At 42.4% G+C, this 26,012-nt stretch overlaps 1 protein-coding gene across 2 annotated transcripts; it reads left to right on the top strand.

Annotated features, from left to right (window-relative positions):
- The first annotated feature begins 3,274 nt into the window (after window positions 1-3,274).
- Window positions 3,275-22,086, top strand: THAP1 (THAP domain containing 1). 2 transcript variants are annotated; one of them, XM_069964386.1, is made up of 3 exons: window positions 3,275-3,623; window positions 16,746-16,941; window positions 20,884-22,083. In XM_069964386.1, the coding sequence occupies exons 1-3, from the start codon at window positions 3,553-3,555 to the stop codon at window positions 21,262-21,264; spliced, it is 648 nt and encodes a 215-aa protein (XP_069820487.1). In that variant the 5' UTR covers window positions 3,275-3,552; the 3' UTR covers window positions 21,265-22,083. The 2 variants fall into 2 exon arrangements, with proteins under 2 accessions (XP_069820487.1, XP_069820488.1); XM_069964387.1 differs by lacking the exon at window positions 3,275-3,623 and adding an exon at window positions 3,774-3,898 and having other exon boundaries at window positions 20,884-22,086.
- The last annotated feature ends 3,926 nt before the right edge of the window (window positions 22,087-26,012 follow it).

The following is a 26,012-nucleotide window of genomic DNA, read 5'->3' as shown; positions in this document are numbered from 1 at the left end:
CTGCTATACTGTGCCCCCTTATGCCCGGCTCATTCCTTCATTCTCCCTGCAGTCTCTTTCAGCCCGTGTTTCTCATCCTCTCCATTTTTGCTATAATGTGCCTACACTCACACTCAGCTATACACACTGCTGTTATGTGTCTGCACTCACACTCAGCTACACACACTGCTGTTATTAATGCTCCTGCACTTACACTCAGCTATACACACTGTTGCTATAATGTGCTTGCACTTACACTCAGCTATACTAACTGCCGCTATAATGTGTATAATGTGTGCACTTAGACTAAGTTATACACACTGCTGTAGAGAAAAGTGTGATTCTCACTTCCTGATTGGTCCATGCTGAACACACACCCCATCCCCATTGCATCATGTGACTACACAGACCCCTGATAGCAGTCCTGCTTCTCTATTGTAGTCTGTTGTACTACACCACTGCATTATGGGGATCTGCAGTTCCATCCTGTATCTACAAACTGCAGCTGCAGCTGTTTTTTCAGGTCAATGCCTTTACTATACATTATAATCCACATGTTGATTGCTATATTGTAGAATAACTTATAATATGACATATTCAACTGTTTCTAAATGTTTGTTTCATTGTTTCATTTGTTTTACATGTTATTCAGAATAAAAAAAATGATTATTTTTGGGGTGTGGAACAAACTGTCTGCATTTTAATAATTTTTTTGGAAAATTTGCTGTGGTTTAACCCCTAGATGACCCAGGGCGTATAGTTACGCCATGGTAGTCTGTCCCCAGATGACCTAAGGCGTAACTGTACGCCCTGGGTGTTTCTCCCGCTATGAAGCGTGCTCCGGAGCGGAGCGCGCTTCATAGCAGGTGGGGGCCGGCTGCAATCAGCAGCCGGGATCTCACCGGTAATGACACGCTGCAGCGATCGCGCTGCCGCGTGTCATTAACTCCTTAAACGCCGCGATCGCGGCGCGGCCGCGGCGTTTAAGTGTGAGTGACAGGGGGAGTCCCCTGTCACTTACCGATCGGGACCACCGCAGTGTGACTGTGGGGGTCCCGATCGGTAAAACGGACTGCCGGAGGTCTCTCGCCTGCCTCCGTGCGGTCCGATCGGCGATCTGCTACACTGAGCCTGCACAGGCAGGCTCAATGAGCAGATCGCCGATAACACTGATCAATGCTATTCCTATGGCATAGCAATCATCAGTGTAGAAATCACACTAGTGTATGTACAAGTCCCCCAAAGGGACTTCAAATGTGTAAAAAAAAAAAAAAAAAGTTAAAAACACCACTGCACTACCCCAAAACCCCTCCCCCAATAAAAGTTGAAATCACCCCCTTTCCCATTATATAAATAAAACATATAAAAATAAATAAACAAATAAACATATAATATACCGTAGCGTGCGTAATTGTCTGATCTATTAAAATATAACAAGCGTCATTGCGAACGGTAAACGGCGTACACGAAAAGAGGGAAAAAAGTGCGCGGATTACAGATTTTATGTTACATTATATATAAAAAAAAAGTGATCAAAACGTCCGATCTTCACAAATATGGTATTAATAAAAACTAGAGATCATGGCGGAAAAAATGACACCCCATACAGCCCCGTAGGTGAAAAAATAAAACAGTTATAAGTGTCACAATAGGCCCATTTTATTTATAATTAATTGCCAAAAAAAAGGATTTCATTTAAAAAAATTTATAATATTAGAGAATCTGTGTAAACCTGCATGTGGTTGTGTTCGGACTGACCTATAGAATGATAGTATCATGTCGCTTTTACCATATAGTGCATTACGTAGACACAGGAACCCCCCAAACGTTACCATATTGCATTCTTTTTTGCAATTTCACCAATTTATATCTTCATAAATAATATATTTGGAATTCCATCATACATGTTATGGTAAAATGAATGACGCCATTACAAAGTACAACTATTCCTGTAACAAATAAGCCCTTACATGGCTTGTAGATAAAAAACTGAGAGTGCTAGAGCTCTTAGAAGGGGAGGAGGGAAAAACGGAAACACTAAGATCAAAATTTGCGCGGTCCACTGGGTCATTTTGGGCCTGGTCCTCAAAGGGTTAAGAGTGGATTAGGATTACAAGCTTGGTCCTGAAACGAATTATGCTCGTAATCCAAGGCACCATTTTTTTATTTATTTTTTTTGGGGGGGGGGGGGGGGGGGGCACTAACAGAGTGTTCCTTTAATTTCCGATGGCTAAGGAAGTTGTAACCCTAGTAAGTTCTGGAAAACATGGATACGGCCTATGGTTGTAGCCATGTTTTCCAGACAGCCTCAGGGCTGCATCAAAATCAAATGCAGAGCTTCTTCTCCGGATGAACCCGAACATGCTAGAGGTTCGCTCATCTCTAGTTACCATATGAAAGCTGACCTGTGATTGATTGCCATGGGGAAATCACACCAGTTTTTGTTTCATAGAGATTGATTAATCTGGGCTATAGTCCTGTTGTATTATTTGCTTAGGAGTCAGTGGTATTAGCACACAGCATGTGGACTGTTTGCGGATGTACTGCTGACAATGCGAGTACAAAGATACACATGATAGGTTTAGAATCTGCATTACTTCACCTAGTCGGCCATTGCCGTTATTTGGGGGGCTTTCTGTGGTGACATATTGGCATAGATTTCTCAGACTGCCTGACCAGCACATAACAACCAATCACAGCTCAGCTTTCACTTCTCAAACTGCTCTGAAAGCGGAGATTTGAGTGGTTGCTATGGGCAAATCTGCCAGTTTTTCTCTTCAGATGGCCCTGAAGAGTTTCCTTAGTGAGAGGCCCACTTTAACTCTCCACAGTCAAATAGTGTGGCCTTGTACACAATATGGCCGCTGGTAAAAGCCCTCCTTGCAAGTAACAGGATCAAGTGCCCTGACCCTGTACCTGAAAGTGTACAGCCCAGCTGGAGACCACAAGCACATACAGTGCAAGCAGGCTGGGTACATGTCATGTGACGTCACGAGAATAGCATTTACTTGTAGCCATACTGTGTACATAGACCTGGTTCTTTTTTGTGCGGTTAATTATAACACAATAAAAAAAGGATTTGTATAATGAGCTTTTTCAACTTGTTGTTTCTGCGCAAAGATAAAAAGCTCCTAGACCCTGCCGCCAATACCTCTCGTTTACCTAAATAAAACCCTCGCTCTAAACATAAGCTAGTCTTCCTTCTGTACATAGTATGACGTCACGCTCGTCGCCTCCTCCCTGCAACCGTGACGTATCCATTAGGAGGAATACACGGGAACTGGGCGTGGAGCATGTAAATATTATCACGTGACTCGGGCTGACAAATGGCAGCGCGAGCTTTTAGCAAACGTGACGACAGTTGAAGCGTTGTCAGCCATCTTGGAGACGGGAGGAGCGCTACCCACTAATTTCTCTCTCTTTTATAAAACGATAATCGGCGGCGGGAGAGACGCGTTTGTCTATCAGAACGGTGCGCTGGGAAAGCTCGTCGCTATTGGTGTGATTGCTTCGAGGAAGAGCCGGTCCAGCTCATCACAGACAAGCAGAAACGAGGCAGAGTGAGGCAAAACGATGGTGCAGTCCTGTTCTGCTTATGGCTGCAAGAACCGATACGATAAGGATAAACCCATCTCGTTTCACAAGTGAGTAATATACCGGGAGCTGATACGGGGCCGATGGCTTTTAGTTGCGCTTGAAGCCATAGTCGCCGCGCTCTCTCTAAACGGTGATGTGCGCATGCGCTGTCCCCTAAGCGCGCAGCTCGCTAGGAGCGCGCCATCTGTTCTGCGCGTTCATGTTATAGTGTAGTGTGAGGAGGAAGGGCCCGCGCTCTCCCTCTACAGGCCCGGCCCAGCTGGCTTTCACATTCATTAGTTCACATCTTTATGGCGATTTTTACTAAGAGAACATTCATCTTGTATGTTCAGTATGGCTAAGTTTATACTGCTTTTAGCTGTATAATGATACCCTTTCAGGGTGAGATGCTGGGGGAGGACCCATTTAGTTTAATGGCTTCAACATAGCTGATCCGCTATGTGTATCCTGCTGTGATCTCTTCTGTTACATGCAGAGGTGGTATATGCATGATGAAACATGTATATACCCTAGATGTACAGAATGGGGGAGATTTATCAAACCGGTGTTAAGTGAAACTGGCTCAGTTGCCCCTAGTAACCTGATTCCACTTTTCATTCCTCACAGACGTTTAAAAAATGAAAGGTGGAATCTGATTGGTTGCTAGGGGCAACTAAGCCAGTTTCACTTTACACCAGTTTGATAAATCTTATTACCCAGCTAGTTAGGTATTATGCCAACTGGTCTGCATAAATCTATAATACAAGCAACCATAAGAAACACCTTACCCCTTTTTCTTTTGATCACACAGAAAACCTTACTGAGAGATCAGGTTGCAGTTAGTAGATCTTCATGGAGAAAGGGGGGGGGGCTTGGTGAGAAAGTATAGCAGGATTATTTATATTTTAGGGTGGGTTCACACATAACAGAATCACAGCTGATTTTATGCTGTGATTCCTGTACTGTCAGTTTGAATAGGATTAACCCCTTAAGGACCGGGCCTGAAATGGCCTTAAATGGGTAGTGTGGCGGTAAACATTTATTCACAAAATAACACACATTACAAAGTTATACAACTTTGTAATGTGTGTTATGTATGTGAATGGCCCCCTTCCCCGTGTTTCCCCCCACCCATGCTAGACCCTGAAGTGTTGGTGCATTATACTTACCGCATTTTTGTCGACCCCCGTCCGCCATCTTGTGACAATGACGTCGTCTTCCGGAGGCTGGCTGAACCGCTCCATCCGTCCCTCATGATGGCCCCCCTATGCCGCATCATCAGCTACTCAGCCGCTGAGCATAACTGAGCTCAGCCAATCGCGGCAGAGGGGGCCGGCATGTGGGACGGATGGAGCGGTTTGGCTGACCTCCCGAAGACAACGTCATTGTCACAAGATGGCGGACGGGGGTCGACACGAATGCGGTGAGTATAATGCGCCAACACTTCCGGGTCTAGCGTGGGTGGGGGGAAACACGGGGAAGGGAGCCATTCACATACATAGCACACATTACAAAGTTATATAACTTTGTATTGTGTCTTATTTTGTAAATAAATGTTTACCGCCGCACTACCCCTTTAAGGACAGAGACAAATTTTATGAATATGACCTGTGTCACTTTATTCATTAATAACTTCGGGATGCTTTTACCTATCCGACTGATTCTAAGATTGTTTTCTCGTGACATATTGTACTTTACATTTCTGGTAAATTGGAGTCAATACTTATAACGAATCTTTATGAAAAAAAAAAACAAAATAACATGAAAAATTGCATTTTTCCAAATTTGAAACTTTTCGGCTTGTACAGAAAATGATTTTGCCACATAAATTATATATTAAATAGCATTAGCAACATGTCTACTTTATGTTGGCGGCATTTATTAAACTATATTTCAATTTATTCAGACAATATGAAGCCTAAAATGTTAGCAATTTTCCAAATTTTCAGTAAAATTTCAAAATCAGATTTTTTTTTAGGGACCTGTTAAGGTTTAAAGTGTATTTGAGGGGCCTGTATGTTAGAAAGCCCCACAAAGCACCCCATTTCAGAAACTGCACCCCCCCAAACTCTGCAAAAGCACATCCAGAAATTTTTTTAACCCTTTAGGGGAGTCACAGAAATAAAAGCTAAGTGTGTACAAAAATTGAAAATGTAAATTTTCTGTGCAAAGATTTTATTGTAATCCAATATCTTTCATAATTATAAACCTATTACCAGAGAAATTAACCCCAATATTGATTGCCCCGTTTCTACAGTTTATAGAAATACCCCATATGTGGCCCTAATGCGCTATTTGACACAACCACAAGCCTCGGATATAAAGGAGCACCTAGTGAATTTCAACGCCTCCGTTATATTTGGTCATTTTTGACTGTACCACTTCAGGTTGGCAGAGGCTCTGGAGTGCCAAAACATAAACACCCCTAAAGGCATACCAGTTAGAAAACTACACCCCTCGAGCCTTCAATTTTTCATTTTTACAAAGAGATAAAAGGAAAAAAAAACAAAAGACGTGTAGCGCAGTTTCTCACGAGTACGGAATTACCCCATATGTGGACATAAAGTGCCAAGCGGGCGCAGGACGAGCCTCCAAAGGGAAGGAGCGCCAATTGGCTTTTGGAAGCTGGATTTCAGTGGAATGAATTTCAAGGGCCATGTCGCATTTACAAAGCCCTCGTACTGTCAAGACACTGGAAACCCCCCCACAAGTAACCCCATTCTGAAAACTACACCCCTCAAGGAATCTAACAAGGGGTGCAGTGAGCATATGGACCCCACTGGTGACGGGCACAAATGTGGAACAATGTGACGTGAAAGTAAAGAATTTTTTTTTTTCACTTTCACGGCATAAATGTGCCTGTTATCAAGGGGTCCATATCCTCACTGCACCACTAGATTCCTTGAGGGGTGTAGTTTCCAGAATTGGGTCACTTGTGGGGGTTTTTTAATGTCTTGGCAGCATGAGGGCTCTGCAAATGCGACATGGCGTCCATCATGCATTCTAGCCAAATCCAGCCTCCAAAATCCAAATGGCGCTATGTCCCTTCGGAGGCTTGCCCTGCGCCCACATGGAACTTTATGTCCACATGTGGGGTATTTACGGACTCTGGGGAAATTGCTCTACACATTTTGTGTTTTTTTTTTTTTCTCTTTTAACCCCTTGTAAAATTGAAAAATTCAAGGTTAAACCAACATTATAGTGTAAAAAATGTAATATTTCATTTTCACGCCACATTGTTCCACATTTGTGCCCATCACCAGTGGGGTCCATATGCTCACTACACCCCTTGTTACATTCCTTGTGGGGTGTGGTTTCCATGATGGGGCCACTTGTGTTTTTTTTTTTGTTTACTGCCTTGGCAGCACAGGGAGTTTTTAAATGCAACATGGCCCTCGAAATCCATTCTACTCAAATCTAGCCCCAAAAACCTAAATGGCACTCCTTCCCATTGGAGGCTTGTCTTGCGGCCGCATAGCGCCTAAAGTTTACATGTGGGGTATTTCCGTACTCGGGGGAAATTTCTTTACATGTTTTGTTCTGTTTCTTCTCTTTTAACCCCTTGTGCAAATGAGAAATGTCAAGACTAGATCAATGATGATGTGTAAAAATTAAATTTTTACATTTTAAACATTGGCCTAGCTGTAAAGTTTTCATTTTCACAAGGGTTTAAAAAAAAACACCAAAAAACACAAAACATGTAGAGCAGTTTGTCCCGAGTATGGAAATACAGCACATATGGACATAAAGCGCCATGCGGCCGCAAAACAGGCCTCCGAAGGGGAAGGAGCGCCATTTGGCTTGGATGGAATTCAAAGGCCATGTTGCATTTACAAAGACCCTATGCTGCCAGGACAGTGGTAAACCCCCACAAGGGACCCCATTCTGGAAACTACACCCCTCAAAGAATCTAACAAGGGGTGCAGTTAGCATATGGACCCCACTGGTGCCGGGCACAAATGTGGAACAATGTGACATGAAAGTGAAAAATTTCGTTTTTTCATTTTCACATCACAAATGGGCCTGTCATCAAGGGGTCCATATCCTCACTGCACCCCTTGTTAGATTCCTTGAGGGGTGAAGTCTCCAGAATGGGGTCACTTTTGGGGGGCTTCCACTGTTTTGGCAACACAGGGCCTTTGTAAATGCGACATGGCATTCACCATCCATTCTAGCCAAATGGCGCTCCCTCCCTGCAGAGGCTTACCCTGCACCCGCCTGGCGCTTTATGTCCACAAGTGGGGTATTTCCGTACTTGGGGGAAACTGCGCTACACATTTTGTGTTTTTTTTTTTTTTTTTTTTTATCTTTTAACCCCTTGTGAAAATGAAAAAATAAAGACTAGATCAATGATTTAGTGTATACATTTTTTTTTTACACTACATGTTGGTCTAGCTTTTATTTTTTTCTTTTCCACAAGGGGTTAAAAGAGAAAATAAATGCAAAACGTGTAGGGTAATTTCCCCTGAGTACGAAAATACCCCACATGTGGACATAATGTGCCATATGGGCACAGGGCAAGCCACCAAAGGGACAGAGCGCCATTTAGAGGCTGGAATGGAGGATGGAGGCCATGTCACATTTACAAAGCTCCTGTGCTGCCAGGACAGTGGGAACCCCCAACAAGTGACCCCATTCTGGAAACTATACCCCTCAAGGAATCTAACAAGGGGTGCAGTGAGCATATGGACCACACTAGTAAAGGACACATATGGAGAACATGTGCTGTAAAGATGAAAAATACAATTCCTTTTCATTTTCATGGCACAAATGTGCCCGTCAACAGGGGGCAATATTCCCACTGACCACCTTGTTAGATTCTTTAAGGGGTGTAGTTTCCAGAATGGGGTCACTTGTGGGGGGGTTCTACTGTCTTGGAAACACAGAGGCTTTGTAAATGCAACATGGCAAGCCTCTAATGGGAATGGGGGCCATGCCTATTTAGTTGGGGAAAAGGGACAATTTTAGAAACATAGAAACATAGAAGATTGTCGGCAGAAAAAGACCACTGGGTCCATCTAGTCCGCCCTTTTAGTATTTTCTTCCTTATTATCTTAGGATAGATATATGTCTATCCCAGGCATGTTTAAATTCTGTTATTGTAGATTTACCAACCACCTCTGCTGGAAGTTTGTTCCAGGTATCTACCACTCTTTCAGTAAAATAACATTTTCTTACATTGCTTCTGATCTTTCCCCCAACTAACCTCTCACTATGTCCTCTTGTTCTTGAGCTCAGTTTTTTACTAAAAACACTCCCCTCTTGAACCTTATTTAGACCCTTAACATACTTAAAGGTTTCAATCATGTCCCCCCTTTCCCGTCTTTCCTCCAGACTATACAGATTCAAATCCTTAAGTCTTTCCTGATATGGTTTATGCCTCACACCTTCCACCATTTTTGTAGCTCGTCTTTGGACCCGTTCTATTTTATCAATGTCCTTTTTTAGGTGAGGTCTCCAGAACTGGACACAGTATTCCAGATGTGGCCTCACCAGAGCTCTATACAGCGGGATCACAATCTCCCTCTTCCTACTGGTTATACCTCTAGCTATACACCCCAGCATACGATTTGCTTTCCCCACCACCTGGTTGCACTGGTGACTCATTTTAAGGCTTTCAGAAATCATTACCCCTAAATCCTTCTCTTCTGAAGTCTTTTCCAATACAGTACTGCCGATGTGATACTCGGATAGAGGATTCCTCCTCCCCAAGTGCATTATTTTACATTTGGAAACGTTGAACTTCAATTTCCACTGTTTGGACCACGTATCTAGCAAAGCTAAATCATTTTCCATATTACTGACACCTCCAGGAATATCCACCCTATTGCACACTTTTGTGTCGTCAGCAAACAGACAAACTTTACCTATCAACCCTTCTCCTATGTCACTTACAAACATATTAAAAAGAATAGGACCCAGAACAGACCCTTGTGGCACACCACTTGTAACCAGTCTCTGCTCAGAATATACACCATTAACAACAACCCTCTGATATCTCTCCTTCAGCCAACCACAAATCCACTGAACTATCCAGGGATTTAGTCCAATTTTCTCCAACTTCTCTATCAGCTCTTTATGGGGAACTGTATCAAAAGCTTTGCTGAAGTCCAGATAGGCGATATCCACAGCACCACCTTCATCCAGCACTTTTGTGGCATAATCAAAGAAATCAATGAGATTAGTCTGACATGATCGGCCCTCAGTAAAGCCATGCTGGTTTGGATCCATCAAATTGTTGATTCTTAGGTGATCCATTATCTTCTTTTTTAGAAGAGTTTCCATCATTTTCACTACTACAGATGTCAGGCTCACTGGCCTGTAGTTACTGGGCTCTTCTCTATTCCCCTTCTTGTGGATTGGTATAACATTGGCTGTTCTCCAATCATCGGGCACATCTCCTGTTAGCAGGGATTGGTTATACAGATCTGTCAGGGGGGCAGCAATCACAGATCTGAGTTCTTTAAGAACCCTGGGATGGATCCCATCTGGACCCATCGCCTTATTCAGCTTTAAACGGGCAAGTTCCTCTGCAACTTCAGCCTCTGAAAATACTGGAGCCGAACCCATATAGCTGGAGGCAATGTTGTGTCCAACCATCCTGTGATTGTGAAGGCCGCCTTCTGAAAACACTGAGCAGAAGTAACTATTCAAATAGTCAGCGACCGCCTTATCTCCATCAATAAACGTATTCTCCCCATTACTTATTTTAGTAATGCTGCAGCCATTCTTCTTCTTCTTCCTGTCACTTATATATCTGAAGAAGGTTTTATTCCCCGCAGTAACAGATTTTGCCATTTCCTCTTCTTTTGAGGCTTTAGCAGCATTTATAATCTGCTTTGCCTCCTTCTGTATACTTTTATACGTCTCTCTGTCAGCTTCATTCCCAGTCTCCTTATACTTCCTATACGCTGCCTTTTTTCCTTTTACAATGGCCTTAACCTCTCTAGTAAACCATAATGGATTCTTCTTCCTTTTACTTTTGCTAACTTCTCGTACATATAGTCTAGTTGCCTTTAATATGACATTTTTTAATTCTGCCCACTGAGTGCTCGCCCCTGATGTTTTATCCCACCCTCTTAATTCTTTATCTAAATACTCCCCCATTTTATTAAAATCTGTCTTCCTAAAATCCAATACTCTTGTTGTAGTATGGGATTGGACGTAGTCAGTTTGTACGTCAAACCATAGACACTGGTGGTCACTGGAACCTAGATTTTCTTCCACTCTAACTTCAGACACCCGATCCCCATTAGTAAATACTAAATCTAGAATGTTCTCTCCTCTGGTAGGTGACTTCACAAGCTGTTTCAGAGATGCCCCTGTAAGGGCCTCCATTACATTCTTGCTTTTACATGTAAGTGCAGAAGGGATATTCCAATCCACATCCGGCATGTTAAAGTCGCCCATAACTACAATGTCCCCCTTTAATGACATTTTAGTAATTTCATCCATCAGCATGTTATCATAGTCCTCGCTTTGCCCCGGAGGCCTATAGACAACACCTATCCTAATAACAGATCCCTCTTTGGACTGCATACAAACCCAGAGAGTCTCCAGCTCTTTATATGTATTTTGGATGAGTGTCGATTTAAGACTATCCCTGACATAAATGGCTACCCCGCCTCCCCTTCTCTCTGCTCTGTCTTTCCTGTACAGAATATATCCCGGTATAGCTATTTCCCAATCATTAGACTCTTTGAACCAGGTCTCTGTTACAGCAAAAAGGTCCAAATCATCTCTAGACATAATGGCCGTCAGCTCACAGATCTTGTTTCCTAAGCTGCGAGCATTCGTACACATTGCCCGAAGATTACTAAGCTTCATAATACCTTTATTCCCAAATTCATCTACCGCCCCAACAGCACCTTCCTTACCACCAATAACCGCACCAACCATTGCATCTACAGCACCAATAACCGCACCAACAACTGCGTCAACAGCACCAACAACTACATCAACAGCACCAACCACTGTGTCTACAGCACCAACCACTGCACTTTCACCAATCCGGATACACTTATTTGTCTTTACTGGTCGGGGACAGAAATCCTCCTCCTCTATTATACTTCTGTCCCCTTCATCTAGTTTAAATGTCTGTCCAAAAACAATCTGAATTCCTCACTAAGTACCTGTGTACCTATGTGTGATGGGTGCAAACCATCCCTCTTGAACATGTCCTTTTTGCACCACTTGCAAAAGCTATGACTAACAAACCCAAAACCTTCTGCCTTACACCATTGCCTTAACCATGCATTAAACTCTGAGATACGACATGCCTTGTTGTTCTGATTACAGACCGGCAAAACCTCTGAAAATGTCACAGAATCTGTTATCTTGCCCAGCTCCAGACTAAAAGTTTGAAATTCCTTTTTAACCAAATCCACATCTCCTTGGGACAAGTCATTGGTTCCAAGATGAACCACCAGATCAATCTTGCTATCTATACTAGCAGCCTTCACAATGTTCACAATCCGTCTCCTATCCCTCCTGACAGTAGCACCTGGGAGACATCTCACCTCTCTAAACACATCCTCCTCCTGTCCTACCACAACACCTCTAACAATCGAGTCACCAACTAGAAGATGCCTTCTCTTCTTACTAACCTTTACTTCTGCCCTAAGTGGCCCATCCAAAACAACATCCCCATTGGGAATCACCTGAGCAGCCATGTCTCCAACAGCAACAGCATCTCTATCAATATCAGCAAGATATTTTAATTTATTTGGGAGTATTAGGCTAATTATTAGTTTATAAGGTTGAATTTAATGGACTCTTGTCCTTTTCAACCTGTGTTGATCCAGAGGAAGGAAAAAAATGTTGTGAGGCAGACAACAGTAGCCTCATCATAGGGAAAAAATTTCCTTCCCGACTCCATAATGGCAATCAGAATAATCCCTGGATCAACGTGACCCCTGAATTAGGAATAAGGGACAAAATTTAGAACTCCAATGACGTGTGGTACGCCTTGAAGCAATCTTTGCAGAGGCCGGGGTGATCAGGACAGGTGTCACACTGGAAAATGGTGTCCTTCCTGATCCCCCTTTTGTGGCACACTCTGCACTTTTAGGATCTCCCCTTTTTTCCAGTGTGGGGTACTTCAACTGGAAAATGTTGTCCCTGTGCGATACGGGGTCCTTCATATCCAGAAGCGCTGGGGCCCTCTCCGTGGCTACCGAATTCCAGGGCTTTTATTACTGCTTCCTGGAATTTAAGGAATTTCAAAAGCGTTGTACATCGCTGTCTGTACCAGATATACGGCCACCTTTTTATACCACCGTCTGTTTTTTCTCGTGGCGTTATATGGTTTGAGGACTTGATCTGAGAGATCAACTCCTCCCATATACTGATTGTAGTCTAGAACACAATCAGGTTTGTTTACCATGTTTGTGGTACCACGGACAGGGACAGGGGTGGCGCTATTCCTATGAATTGTGGTCAAAATAAGGACATCACGTTTGTCCTTATATTTGACCAACAACATATTTTCACAGGCATAGGCCTTGCTCGCACCCCTTGCCATCAGATGTCTAACCGGATGACTTGGGAGGCCTCTTTGATTTTTTTGGATCGTGCCGCAAGCTACAGTAGCTCAGGCAGCGAGGGTCCGAAACAGGGGGATGCTGGTATAAAAGTTATCAACGTACAGGTGATAACCTTTATCCAGCAGTGGGAAGATCAGTTCCCAAACGATCTTCCCACTAACTCAGAGGATGGGGAGGAATTCTGGGGGCTGGATTTGGGTGTCCCTACCCTCATATACTCTAAGGCTGGGTTCACACTACGTATATTTCAGTCAGTATTGTGGTCCTCATATTGCAACCAAAACCAGGAGTGGGTTAAAAACACAGAAAGGCTCTGTTCACACAATGGTGAAATTGAGTGGATGGCCGCCATATAACAGTAAATAACTGCCATTATTTCAATATAACAGCCGTTGTTCTAAAATAACAGCAAATATTTGCCATTAAATGGCGGCCATCCACTCAATTTCAACATTGTGTGAACAGATCCTTTCTGTGTTTTTAATCCACTCCTGGTTTTGGTTGCAATATGAGGACCACAATACGGACTGAAATATACGTAGTGTGAATCCAGCCTAAATCTGTAAGTGTACCCTGAGGTACTCTCACCAGAGTTTGTATGATTTCACGGCATACCGCCATCTTTTATTGGAAAGGTACTGGCGGAAATGGAGTCTTCCTTTGAAGCTGAGGAGTGACTCATCTACTAAGATGTATTTCTCTGGGATATACATCTCAGTAAATTTGGCTGAGAAATGCTCTATGACCGGACGTACTTTGTACAGGGGGTCATATGAGGAATCATCTTGTGGGGGGCAACTTGCATTGTCGTTATAATGCAAGAATTTTAGGAGGGCTTCGAATCGAAACCGTCCCATGGCCATACTGTAAAGTGGGGTATTATACATAGTATCCCCACTCCAGTATTGCCGAATTTTTTTTTTTTTACTAGGCCCATGTGCAGCAGGAGCCCCCAAAATGTTGTCATTTTGGCTGCATCAATAGGGGTCCACGCCATGGGCCTAGCAAAAGAAGAGGAGGGGTTCTGGGCAAGAAATTGGTGCGCGTACAGGTTTGTTTGCGCCACCATCAAATTTATAAGGTCACCAGAGAAATAGAGCTTGAAAAAGTCTATTTCTCTGAGACCTGTGGGGTTAATTTGGATTCCCGCCGTTGCCACAAAGCCAGGAATCTGGGGCTGATAATTTTGGGGGTCTGGTGTCCAGATGGGGTCACCTGTCTGGAGAGTGGGATGGGGTCACCTGTCTGGGGGTCAGGGGGCGGGATGGGATGACGTGTCTGGGGGGCAGCCCAAGGCGTCCTCCTTGGACGCCTAGGTGGATAGTCTTAATCACTAGATGATGATAATGATGATGAGGATGAATGAAGGAGGAAAGAAGGATCCCCAAATTCATCCTCACTGGTTGTTTCGGTGTCTGAGGCAATAAGAGCGTATGCCTCCTCCACCAAAAAACTCTCTGGGATATTTTTATATGGGGGTATGTAAACGTAATGTAGTGTAGTGTAAAACTTAATTTCAAGTAATGTAATGTGTAATGTGGGCTAGTGTAGTGTAATGTAGTGTTTTATACGTGTTTTTAACAGTAAGGGGGGGGGGGAAACCTACTCCAAAAGAGGAGTTGCTGATAAATGCCGCACTTATGTGCGGTACTTATCAGCAGACAGTGGCAGTAGGATACAGGGGGGGGGGGGGGGGGAACACCACGCCAAAAAAGAGGAGTTGCTGATCAGCTACCTCTTCACCCCAAAGCCACTGATAAGTTATTACACACTAATCAGCCGCTAGGGGGCACTACAACGTACCTGGACGAAGATAGCCGAAAAAAGCTGACTGAGATAGAAGAGGACTCTGCAGATCTTCACTCCGGCACCGGGATCCGGTGAGTATGGTGCTCACACACCACACACACCTGCTCTGCACTCCTCAGCTAACTAACTGAGGGGTGTAGAGCAAAGTAAAAATATTTATTTTTACTTAGATCGCCGCTATTGGCAGCGATCTGGAGGGTGGCTCCATGGCCCCCTTCACTATACACACTAATGGTGATTCAATCATCATTGATTTCCAGAGCCTCAGTTCATCGATGACTCGGGAACCGGAAAATCACTGTAGTTGTCTGATTTGAATAAATCAGCCAATTACAGCGATTGTCGGCACGACCGACAAGCTAAGATGGCCTGCTGTATGTTACAGCAGCCATCATTACCCGATCGCTGTGTGTTTACACACAGCAATCGGGTAAACATCGGGCGTAAATGTACGCCCGTTTGCGTTAAGGACCAGCCTGCGGGGGCACTTTTTGTAAATGGATTTAGGAGGCTTGTATATTGGAAACCCCCATAAGTGACATTTTGGAAACTACACACCTTAAAGAATTAATCTAGGGGTATAACAGGCATTTTGACCCTACAGGGGCTTGAGGAAAGTATTTACCATTAAGCCGTAAAAAAATAAAAAATTTAAAGTTTCTAATAATATATACGTTTAGATTAAAGTTTCTCATGAGAGACAAATCACCGCAAAATTTGTAACGCGGGTTCTCCTGAGTAAAAAGGTACCCCATATGTGGGTATAATCCACTGTAAGGACACACAGCAGGGCTCAGAAGTAAAGGAGCGCCAATTAGCATTTTCAATGCAGATTTTGTTGAAGAAGTTTCTGAGCACCAGGTGTGTTTGCAGAGCCCCTGTAGTGTCAGCGGAGTAAAATCCCTCCATAGGTTACCCCATTTTGGAAAGTAAACCCTTCAAAGAATTCATCTTGGTGTGTGACGAGCATTTTTTCCCCACAGGTATTAAAGGAAAGTATTCAAAATTAGACAGTAAAAACGTACCCCAAAATTTATAACGCAGGTTCTTCTGAATACAACAGTACCCCATGTGTGAGCATAAACCATTGTATGGGCTGCAATCAGCAGAAAAAACGAAAGTGCAAAAATGAAAATTGGCTCCGTCCTTAAAGTATCACTGTCGTTAAAATTTGTATTGCAGAAATCAATAGTACAGGTAATTTTAAGAAACTATGTAATTGGTTTTATTAGCCAAAAAATGAATTTTTATCATGAAAAAGCAGTTTGAAGCTCTCCCCCTGTCTTTATGGTTTTCCTATGGAGAGAGAAAGTAGAGGCAGCAAAACAGGACAACAAAGAGTTAATTTACATTTACATCACAGGCTCTCTCCTGCAGTCACCACTGACCTCTCTGACCTTTGAATAGCACTCTGAATAGCTCCCCCGCAGTGCAATCCTTTGTTCTCTGCTCTCTGCTGCCCGCTTATCTCGCTCCTTCCTCCTCCCCCCTCCCCTCTTCATAGAACAGACAGATCCGACTGATGAAAAAACAGTCGAGATTTCCTGATTCTGAGCAGTGGATGACAGAAAGGAGAGGAGGGGGGGACCTGGAAAAAGGCTTTTTGAGTGCAGATAATGGCATATTTGTCTAATAAACCCAATAACAAAGTTTCTGAAAAATCGCCTGGACTATTGATTTCTGCAAAAAAAAAAATTAACAGTGACTCTTTAAACGGTTAAAGTGAATAGCCTGGTACAAGCGTTGAATCCTTTGTGATAAAATTTTATTTTCCGAGATGGAACTACATTCACTGCTTTCATTTATTGTTTTCCTTTTTTTTTTCTTTTTCTTTAGATTTCCCTTAACACGACCACTTCTTTGTAAGAAATGGGAGGCTGCAGTCAGAAGGGCTGACTTTAAACCAACCAAGTACAGTAGCATCTGTTCCGACCACTTTACTCCTGACTGCTTTAAGAGGGCATGCAACAATAAACTGCTCAAGGATAATGCTGTTCCAACTGTGTTCTCCTACACAGATGCTAAGCCAGCGGTAAGTAAAAAAAAAAATAAAAAAATCCAGTTTTGACTTCAAGAGGTTTTCCAACTTAAAACTAACTGATCTACTATTTACAGGATAGGGAACAAATAAAAGATTGTTGGGGGTGTGGGGAGGACAAGTTAGTTTTAATTTGGAAAATCCTTTTCACCTTAAAGAACATATAAACAAAAGAAGCAATACTTACTTAAAGTCACACTGTCACCCCCTTTTTTTGTATGAGGAATTCTGTACACAGCTGTAAAGCCTAAATTCTGCATACCTTATTTTATAATAGATTTCTTGGTGCTTGGTTAATTGAAAAATTCTTTTTATCGTTGGTGGATTGTGCCACCTAGACAGGGCTTCATGGCCGCTGCGCTACTTCGCCACGCCCACATCGGTGCCGTAGGCATGTAGCTTTTGGAGTCTAGCCCCTCGGTGGCCATTGGAACTGGCCCCCCTCCTAGGTCAGCCCATTCCAGTGGCACAATCCACCAACAATAAAAAGCATTTTTCACTGGACCAAGCATCAAGAAATCTATTATAAAGTAAGGTATGAAAACTGCAGAATTTACACTTTACAGCTGTGTAGAGAAGTCCTCATAGAGAAAGGGGTGACAGTATCTCTGTAATAAAGGTACTTAGGTATACATGTATCAGCAGCCCATATACCTTGTAGGGGATTTGTCAGATGAATATTTACTGGTGGGGTGCTGATCGCTATAACTTCTGCTAGACAGTACCCATCGTGGCCACTTCTTTCAGTAAGTAGTTCATTAAAAAGTCAGAAAGAGATGCTCTATACTCTATGTATCGTGGTCATTCTTGTCATTTTGCACTTTCTTTAAAGTGTCATTGGCTGTCAGCAACGCATTCCCGCTCAAGGTGCCGCTCTATTATCGGGCGGTCATAAAGCACTGGGGGCAGATCTGCTGGCCCTCATTGTGATTCTAATGGAGCTGTGTCACAGAGGGGGAGGGGGTTTCGTCCTACGTATTCCAAAATTGTACCAATAATGAGTACAACTTGTCCCTCAAAAAAAGCCCTCAAATGGCTCTATCGTTGGAAAAATATAAAGGTTAGATGACTTGGGAGGTGACATGGATAAACAACAAAAAATTAAGGCTAGAATGTTTTATGGGGAAGAGGTTAGAGGGAATCTATCAACAGGTTAGACAGGTTCTAATTGGGCTGGGGACAGAAAGTGAGACCATGCCCTTCTTAGAAGGTCTGCTGTGCTATTAATGATAGATCTTATTTTTTCTTAATTTTTTTTCCGCTGGAGTACCCCTTTATTTCAAATCAACTTCAATTTCAAATTATATAGATTTGTAATTTACTTCTATTATAATCTCAAGTCTCCCTATACTCATAAGCTACCATATATCCTGCAGGAAGTGTTGTTTTATTTTCAGTCTGACACGGTGCTCTCTGCTGACACCTCTGGCCAAGACAGGAACTCTGTCTCGGTTTTCTTTTAATCCCCATAGAAAACCTCTCCTGCTCTGGACAGTTCCTGTCTCGGCTAGAGATGTCAGCAGAGAGCACTGTGTCAGACTGAAAGGAAAACAACATTTCCTGCAGGACATACAGCAGCTAAAAAGTATGGGAAGACTTATCGGCCCGTGGAATAGGACCCTAAGGTTCCATAGAGTTGTAAAACATTGTGCTGCTGTTATATAAAAAATGATAAAGAAGCCATTCTTACCAATCTGTGCTCTCCCAGTGTCCTGTGGTGTCTCCTGGTCCCTCGCTCAGTGATAGTCCACTCAGCCTATCACTGGCTGATACAGGTCATCGTTGCAGCCAGTGATTGGCTGAGCTGGGCTGTCACTGCCAAGACCAATTCTTCTTGAAGGTGGCTGTGGTCAGCAGGAGACCTGGAGACCCTGCATGAGGGCATCAGGGGAGCGTACACAATATCTGAAGTTTTACAACGCTATGGCACTTCATTTTCGCAGTGGAATAAAAAAAACTACTGAAAACTAGTGCCATGGACTTTAAAGCAACTCTGTACCCACAATCTGACCCCCCCCCCCCCAAACCACTTGTACCTTTGGATAGCTGCTTTTAATCCAAGATCTGTCCTGCAGTCCGTTCGGCAGGTGATGCAGTTATTGTCCTAAAAAAATAACTGAAGCCTGTGCCAAACGGGAGTCCCTCCTCCCTGCCCTCTTGATCATTAGGAATGCTCCAGGCAGATTGCCTCCTATTGCCTACCTGTGGCAGCCCGGCACATGGGCTGGATCGTTAAGGACCTGTGCAATGTTCAGCATGGAGAAAATGTTTCAGTGGCATTCCTAATGATGAAGAGGGTGGGGAGGAGGGACGGAGGGGTGGTGCAAAGTTAGGGCACAGATACTCCCGTTTGGCACGGGCTTCAAATTTAAAAGTATTTTTTTAGGACAATAACTGCATCACCTGCCGAACGGACCCCAGGACAGATCTTGAATTAAAAGCAGCTATCCGAAGGTATAAGTGGTTTGGGGGGGGGGGCAGATTATGGGTACAGAGTCGCTTTAAAGGAGAAGTCCGGCCAAAATTTATTTTTTATATGTTATTACTTATGGAAAGTTATACAATTTTCTAAAGTACATTAATTATGGGAAATGCTCATATACTGCTATTTCCCTTAATTTAGTGTATCAGGAAGTGTTAGAATTCTCTCAGAAGCAGTGACGTCCCGACGAAGGGTGTAATTCCTAGGGAGTGTCCAGCAGGGGGCGCTCTATATATAGAAGTCAATGAGTACCATTGACTTCTATATATAGTGCGCCCCTGCTGGACACTCCATTGGAATTACAATGGATGTGTGTATGTAATGTAATGTACTTTGCGATTGAATACATTTATGGAATACTTTGGGGAGCAAGTGTCCTTGCTCCCCAAAGTATCCCATAAATGTATTCAATAAATACATTTGCTGGGCACCGAGCAGGTAGGGAGAGAGGTCCCATCTACCCCCCCCCCCCCCCCCTCCTTGCTCGGTGCTGGGAACATATAGAAAGTACTACTCCCCCACGATCTGCAGATAATGGGGGAGTAGTACCTGTGCTATCTTATCGCCGCCCCCGCTCACACTATCCGGCGGGCCACCGATCTCTGATCCTGCAGGCCGGCCGCATCAGCCCTCACCCACACCGGCCTGGGACACCAGGAAGCACCGGGAGCGCCGTGCTCTTGGCCGGGGTGGGTGAGGGCTGACGCGGCCAGCCTGCAGCATCAGAGAGCGGTGGCTGGCCGGATAGTGTGAGTGGCGGCGGGTAGCACAGGTACTACTCCCCCATTATCTGCAGATCATGGGGGAGTAGTACTTTCTATATGTTCCCAGCACCGAGCAAGGAGGGGGGGGGGAGGTAGATGGGACCTCTCTCCCTCCCTGCTCGGTGCCCAGCAAATGTATTTATTGAATACATTTATGGGATACTTTGGGGAGCAAGGACACTTGCTCCCCAAAGTATTCCATAAATGTATTCAATCGCAAAGTACAGTACATTACATACACACATCCATTGTAATTCCAATGGAGTGTCCAGCAGGGGCGCACTATATATAGAAGTCAATGGTACTCATTGACTTCTATATATAGAGCGCCCCCTGCTGGACACTCCCTAGGAATTACACCCTTCGTCGTGACGTCACTGCTTTTGAGAGAATTCTAACACTTCCTGATACACTAAATTAAGAGAAATAGCAGTATATGAGCATTTCCCATAATTAATGTACATTAGAAAATTGTATAACTTTCCATAAGTAATAACATATAAAAAATTAATTTTGGCCGGACTTCTCCTTTAATGGTAATCACATTCACAACAGATTTCACTGTGAAACTGTAAATCTGAGCTATTGTTTGCAGTCACAATTATTAATATAATACTTGTGATCCCAGACGTATATGCCCCTTGCCTGTATTATTAATAAGCTAACGTGAACTTTTGTTATTTATTTCAGGTCACAAAGAATATTAAAAAGGAGGAACAAAGTACACCAGCTCCTGCTGTTCCAGAAATCGATCCTGCCATTGGCTTGCTGTTACCTCCTCCATATACTCCTAGTCACATAGCAGTAATATGCGACCACAATTATACAGTGGAAGATACAGTCCATCAGAGGAGGAGAATCCAACAGCTGGAGGAACAGGTTGATAAACTAAGAAAAAAACTTAGAATTGCAAACCAGAGGTGCAGAAGACAAGAGCGCAGCCTAGAAAAACTGGAAAAAGAAGTGTATGATTATAAATATGGGGCTGGCTTTGTGATTGTCCCAAGCAACTATTTTGAAGTGTACAATGAAGGTGAAAGAACTGAAACACCAACAGTTATAAATATCTAATGCTTGACCTAGTTCAATTGGTATCTGTTATGTGCAAATTCAGTATAGCATATCTATTGCTTAAAAGTTCTTTGCTAAATTGTTCTACATTTTGAGAGAGGGGCTTCTTACATCTCCTGATTTGTGAACATTACTATACTATGACAGCTTTTCAAGTTCAAGGTTTCACATACACAATAGTAAAACCTGCTTATATACCTCACTACTGGTTATTAAAACATATAGCTTTTGCATAAAACTGTTCACATTCACAGAATTATAGAGATTGGTGAATAGATTTAACCATAGTAATTGTTTCATGGTAGCTTAATACTTACCCTCCACTCTGCTGCCACAGCTCTAGTTTCTTGTTTTGATGGTTGTACTTTTTAAAGGCTCGTGATCTGTCATGATACATCGTAATGTATAGAGGGATTTGTTTATGTCCTAAACAGCTATTGAAGCAGTGACGTTCACAGGTAAATTTTGAACATATGCATTCATGCAAAATGTTAGAACTGTACTGCAACAAAATCTGTAGGATATTTCTCATAATATTGGAACAATATTGAAAAGTTGAGAATTCTGTGGTGAAGCCTCAAAACTGCATTTTCTCTCCATTGATGATTTCTTTCCAGTTTTTTTTAAATCTTTCTAAGGATGTATTTCTAATATCTGTATCAAGAGTGGGTAAATTTAACTTTTTGATATAGTTGAACCTAGAACTGTCCTGTTTTTGTACAGCTCACATTAAAGTGACACAAGTTAATAAATGCAAGTCATTGTCTTGTATTTATTTATTTAGTGTTTGTGTGTATATTGCTAAGTTTATGTTCACCAAAATAAAGCAGGCATAATTCATTAAATCCTTTTTACTGGTGAAATGCTGCTGGCATTTATGTGTGTAAGCAGTCAAATGATTGCCTATGAAAGTTCCCTGGGGGGTTTCAAAAAGTGTTAAAAAAGGTAGTATGTCTCTACAAAATGACATATTGTTTGAATACTTGACAAACATATTTTTACATTTTTAGTGATTTTTTTTTAACTTAAAAAAAAACAAAAAACTACCTGTTATAAAAAAAAATTGGACTACTAGACTTGAAACTAAAATTAAACAATGTCCAATGTCCAATGTGCTGTATGTCTATGAGGTATACTGTAAAGCTTTTCACTAAATGCTGTTAAAGGGTTTATCCAGACTCATGGCTGCTTTCTTCCAGAAACAGTACCTCTTTTGTGCTCAATTTTAGTGTGGCTTTGCAGCTCAGTTCTGTTAAAGTAAATGGAGCTGAATTGTAATACCACAAACAACCTGAGAACAGGGGTGGTTCTGTTTTTGCAAGAAAGTAGCTGCATTTTTCTCATTCTAGATAACCCTTTTAAAACAGGTTGGGCAAGATGGCAGCCCCTATAATAACATACTAAAAATAAAGCTACAATGGGAAAACAGAAACGGATTACAAAAAATAGTTTCATTATCTTTTGTCAGATACCTGCCCAGACTATTAAAGGGGTTATCAATCATTTATAATTTTTTCCTCTTGCCTCTCCGTGCTCCCCTGGTGTCCCAATGCGGCCTCTCCGGTGTCCCCTGCTTTCTGCAGCTCCGCCACTTCCGAGACTAACTCTTCTCGGCAGTGACAGCCTGCTCAGACAATCACTGGCCATGGGGGTAACCGGGCTGCAGCCAGCAGATGACACCAGCCGCACTGCATTGGGGAAGCTAGGAGAGCTAAGCATAACGTGTTTATTATGTTTACAAACAGGCCAGCAATATAGGAAAGAAATTTGTTTACCTGAAACTTGCTTTTCTTGGAGTCCATAGGCAGTAGAACAATGAGTTAAAGCGTAACTGTCATTTCAGGGTCATTTTTCTGAAAACATTAAATATCAACCGTACAAGCGATTTTAAGAAACTCTGTAATAGGTTTTATGTACTAAAAGAGTTTCCTTCTGGACTGAAAAAGCAATCTCCCAGCCTCCCCCCTCACATCAGATGAAGCAGGATTTCTGTGTCCATTATGTGGCTATGGAGAGGGGAGGGGCTGTTAGGAGTGACTGAGCACGGAGCAGTCCTGCAAAGCACAACACCCTGCAATCTTCTCTCAGTAAGTTCATAGATAAGCACTGACCTTTCTGACACCTGAATTTAGCGTTTTAGGTGCCCAGAGAGTCTACAAACAGCTGACCTTCATGTCACCTCTTCCTGCTCCCTCATCTCCCTCAGCCCCTCCCCCCTTCATAGGCTTACAATGGAGAGAGCAGAGCCCGTCTTCACTGGCTTCTCTGTAATGAAGACGTGTTTGCCTGATAATGCACAGATAAGAAGTCAGGGGGGGAGGCTGGGAGATTGCTTCTTGAGTACGGAAGGAGGCTTTTTTGGCTGATGAAACCTATTACAGAGTTTCTCAAAATCGCTTATACTTCTGATTTCTGCAAAAAAAAAAAAACATGACAGTTACGCTTTCAATTTACGTCACCTGGAACAAGGCAGACGAGACTATGGAGGAGATCTATCAAACTGGTGTAAAGTAGAATTGTCTTAGTTGCAACCAATCAGATTCCACCTTTTATTCCTCTCAGACTCTTTGGAAAATGAAAGGTGTAATCTGATTGGTTGCTAGGGGCAACCAAGACAATTCTACTTTACACCAGTTTCATAAATCTCCCCCTATGATTAGCAATTAACAAGAATTGGACTAATGAGACACCATAAATACGAAGAACACCCATAGACACACTGAGTTGTATGCAGTTGTAAACTTGTGCTGCCTAAAGACTCCAGGAAAAGAAAATTTAAGGTAAAAAAATTACTTTCCTCTGCTGGATGTCCTAGGGCAGCACAACAATGGGACAAAGAAAAAGTGTGGCACTTTCTGTCAGCACCAACTTGAAGCAGGTGTCTACTAAATGGTTCAGATATGTCTAGCCCATGAGGTTGCTCTTGAATGTGTGGAATGTACCCTCAAATGTTCAGGAGCCTGAAGACCTTCCTGTTGATAACAAAAGGCAATAACATCCCTGATCTATTTCAAAAGAGTTGGCTTTGAGGCTTTTTGACCCTTAGAGTTAAGAGCGTATTGGAGAAATACTTGCTCCACTAACCAGGGGTAAATGCCCACCCATTCCTACTCACAATCCTGTAAAACAGGCATGTCAAAGGGCTCTATTCTACGGGACGGTTATCGTTCAGATTACACTGGTCAACAAATTTTCAACAGTAGTTTGGTTCAGAAATAAAATTATCCATTTCTTAATGATTTTTATGTGCTGAATTCAAATATCACAAAGAAAAATGTTGATTGGCTCTAGTTTTTATTATATCGAAGAGTTCTCATGTTACTGTTTTGTGAATTGTATAGAATACAGTATAATAGCCGACATATTTATTACTTCTGCAATCATAAGGAAGCTGTTCATAAACTTTTGAAATATATCCATAGGAAACTTAGTTCTATCTAAAATCAACTACAATTTACAGGCATATCCAAGAATTTTTACAAATTAATTATGTTTACTGAACTCTGGAATGTAGGTCCTTATTCAATGGCTACTCGGTGCACTTACACATGTCTTTTGTATTCATACATGGGATTGTCTCTGATAACTGTCCAACAGTAATCTGCAAGCATTGATGGGTTCCATTTACCTTGATACCTTAGACTAGGTTCACACAGCGTTTTTGCAATCCATTTTTTTTCATTTGTTCTTTGCAAAAAAACGGATGCATTTGTGTGCATCCGATTTGATCCGTTTTTCCACTGATTTCCCTTATAAAAAATAAAACTGATCGAAACATCCCTTTTTTTTTTAACGGACACAAAAGTAGTGTTGCCACTACTTTTGTGTCCGTTAAAAAAAAACTGATCTGTTTTGAATCCGTTTTTTTTTTTTTTTAATAATGGAAGTCAATGGAAAAACGGATCAAAACGGATGCACACAAATGCATCTGTTTTTTTTTCATCCTTTTTTCGAAAAAAAAAAAAAAAAAACGGATTAAAAACACGGATAGCAAAAACGCAGTGTGCACCTAGCCTTGGTCATTCTAAGATGATGCAATATTCCAGTTGATGATGCAATACTGATGATGCAAACTTTTCCCAGTATTGTATCATAGGCTGTGAGAAGTATAGAAAGTACGTCTATATCTTGAAAATTAGAGCCAATTTCAAAATTTGAACATCATTTTCGATCTCAGCACCCCAAAATCAGTTAAGTTCAACTGGTTTCATGTCGGAACCTTTTTGGCTGTTGACCAGTGTTATCATTAAATTGTTCGGTTGAATAGCAGTTAAAGGAGAAGTCCGGCCAAAATTTATTTTTTATATGTTATAACTTATGGAAAGTTATACAATTTTCTAATGTACATTAATTATGGGAAATGCTCATATACTGCTATTTCCCTTAATTTAGTGTATCAGGAAGTGTTAGAATTCTCTCAGAACCAGTGACGTCACGACGAATGGTGTAATTCCTATAGAGTGTCCAGCAGGGGGCGCTCTCTATATAAAAGTCAATGAGTACCATTGACTTCTATATATAGTGCGCCCCTGCTGGACACTCCATAAGAATTACAGTGTATGTGAATGTAATGTTATGTACTGTACTTTGCGATTGAATACATTTATGGAATACTTTGGGGAGCAAGTGTCCTTGCTCCCCAAAGAATCCCATAAATGTATTCAATAAATACATTTGCAGGGCACCGAGCAGGGAGGGAGAGAAGTGCCATCTACCTCCCCCCTCCCTCCCTGCTCGGTGCTGGGAAC

This window comes from Dendropsophus ebraccatus, chromosome 3 (genome assembly GCF_027789765.1).
Source record: "Dendropsophus ebraccatus isolate aDenEbr1 chromosome 3, aDenEbr1.pat, whole genome shotgun sequence".
NCBI classification, from domain to species: domain Eukaryota; kingdom Metazoa; phylum Chordata; class Amphibia; order Anura; family Hylidae; genus Dendropsophus; species Dendropsophus ebraccatus.
Note: the sequence above shows the minus strand (reverse complement) of the source record. Positions and strands in the feature narration are given on the sequence as shown.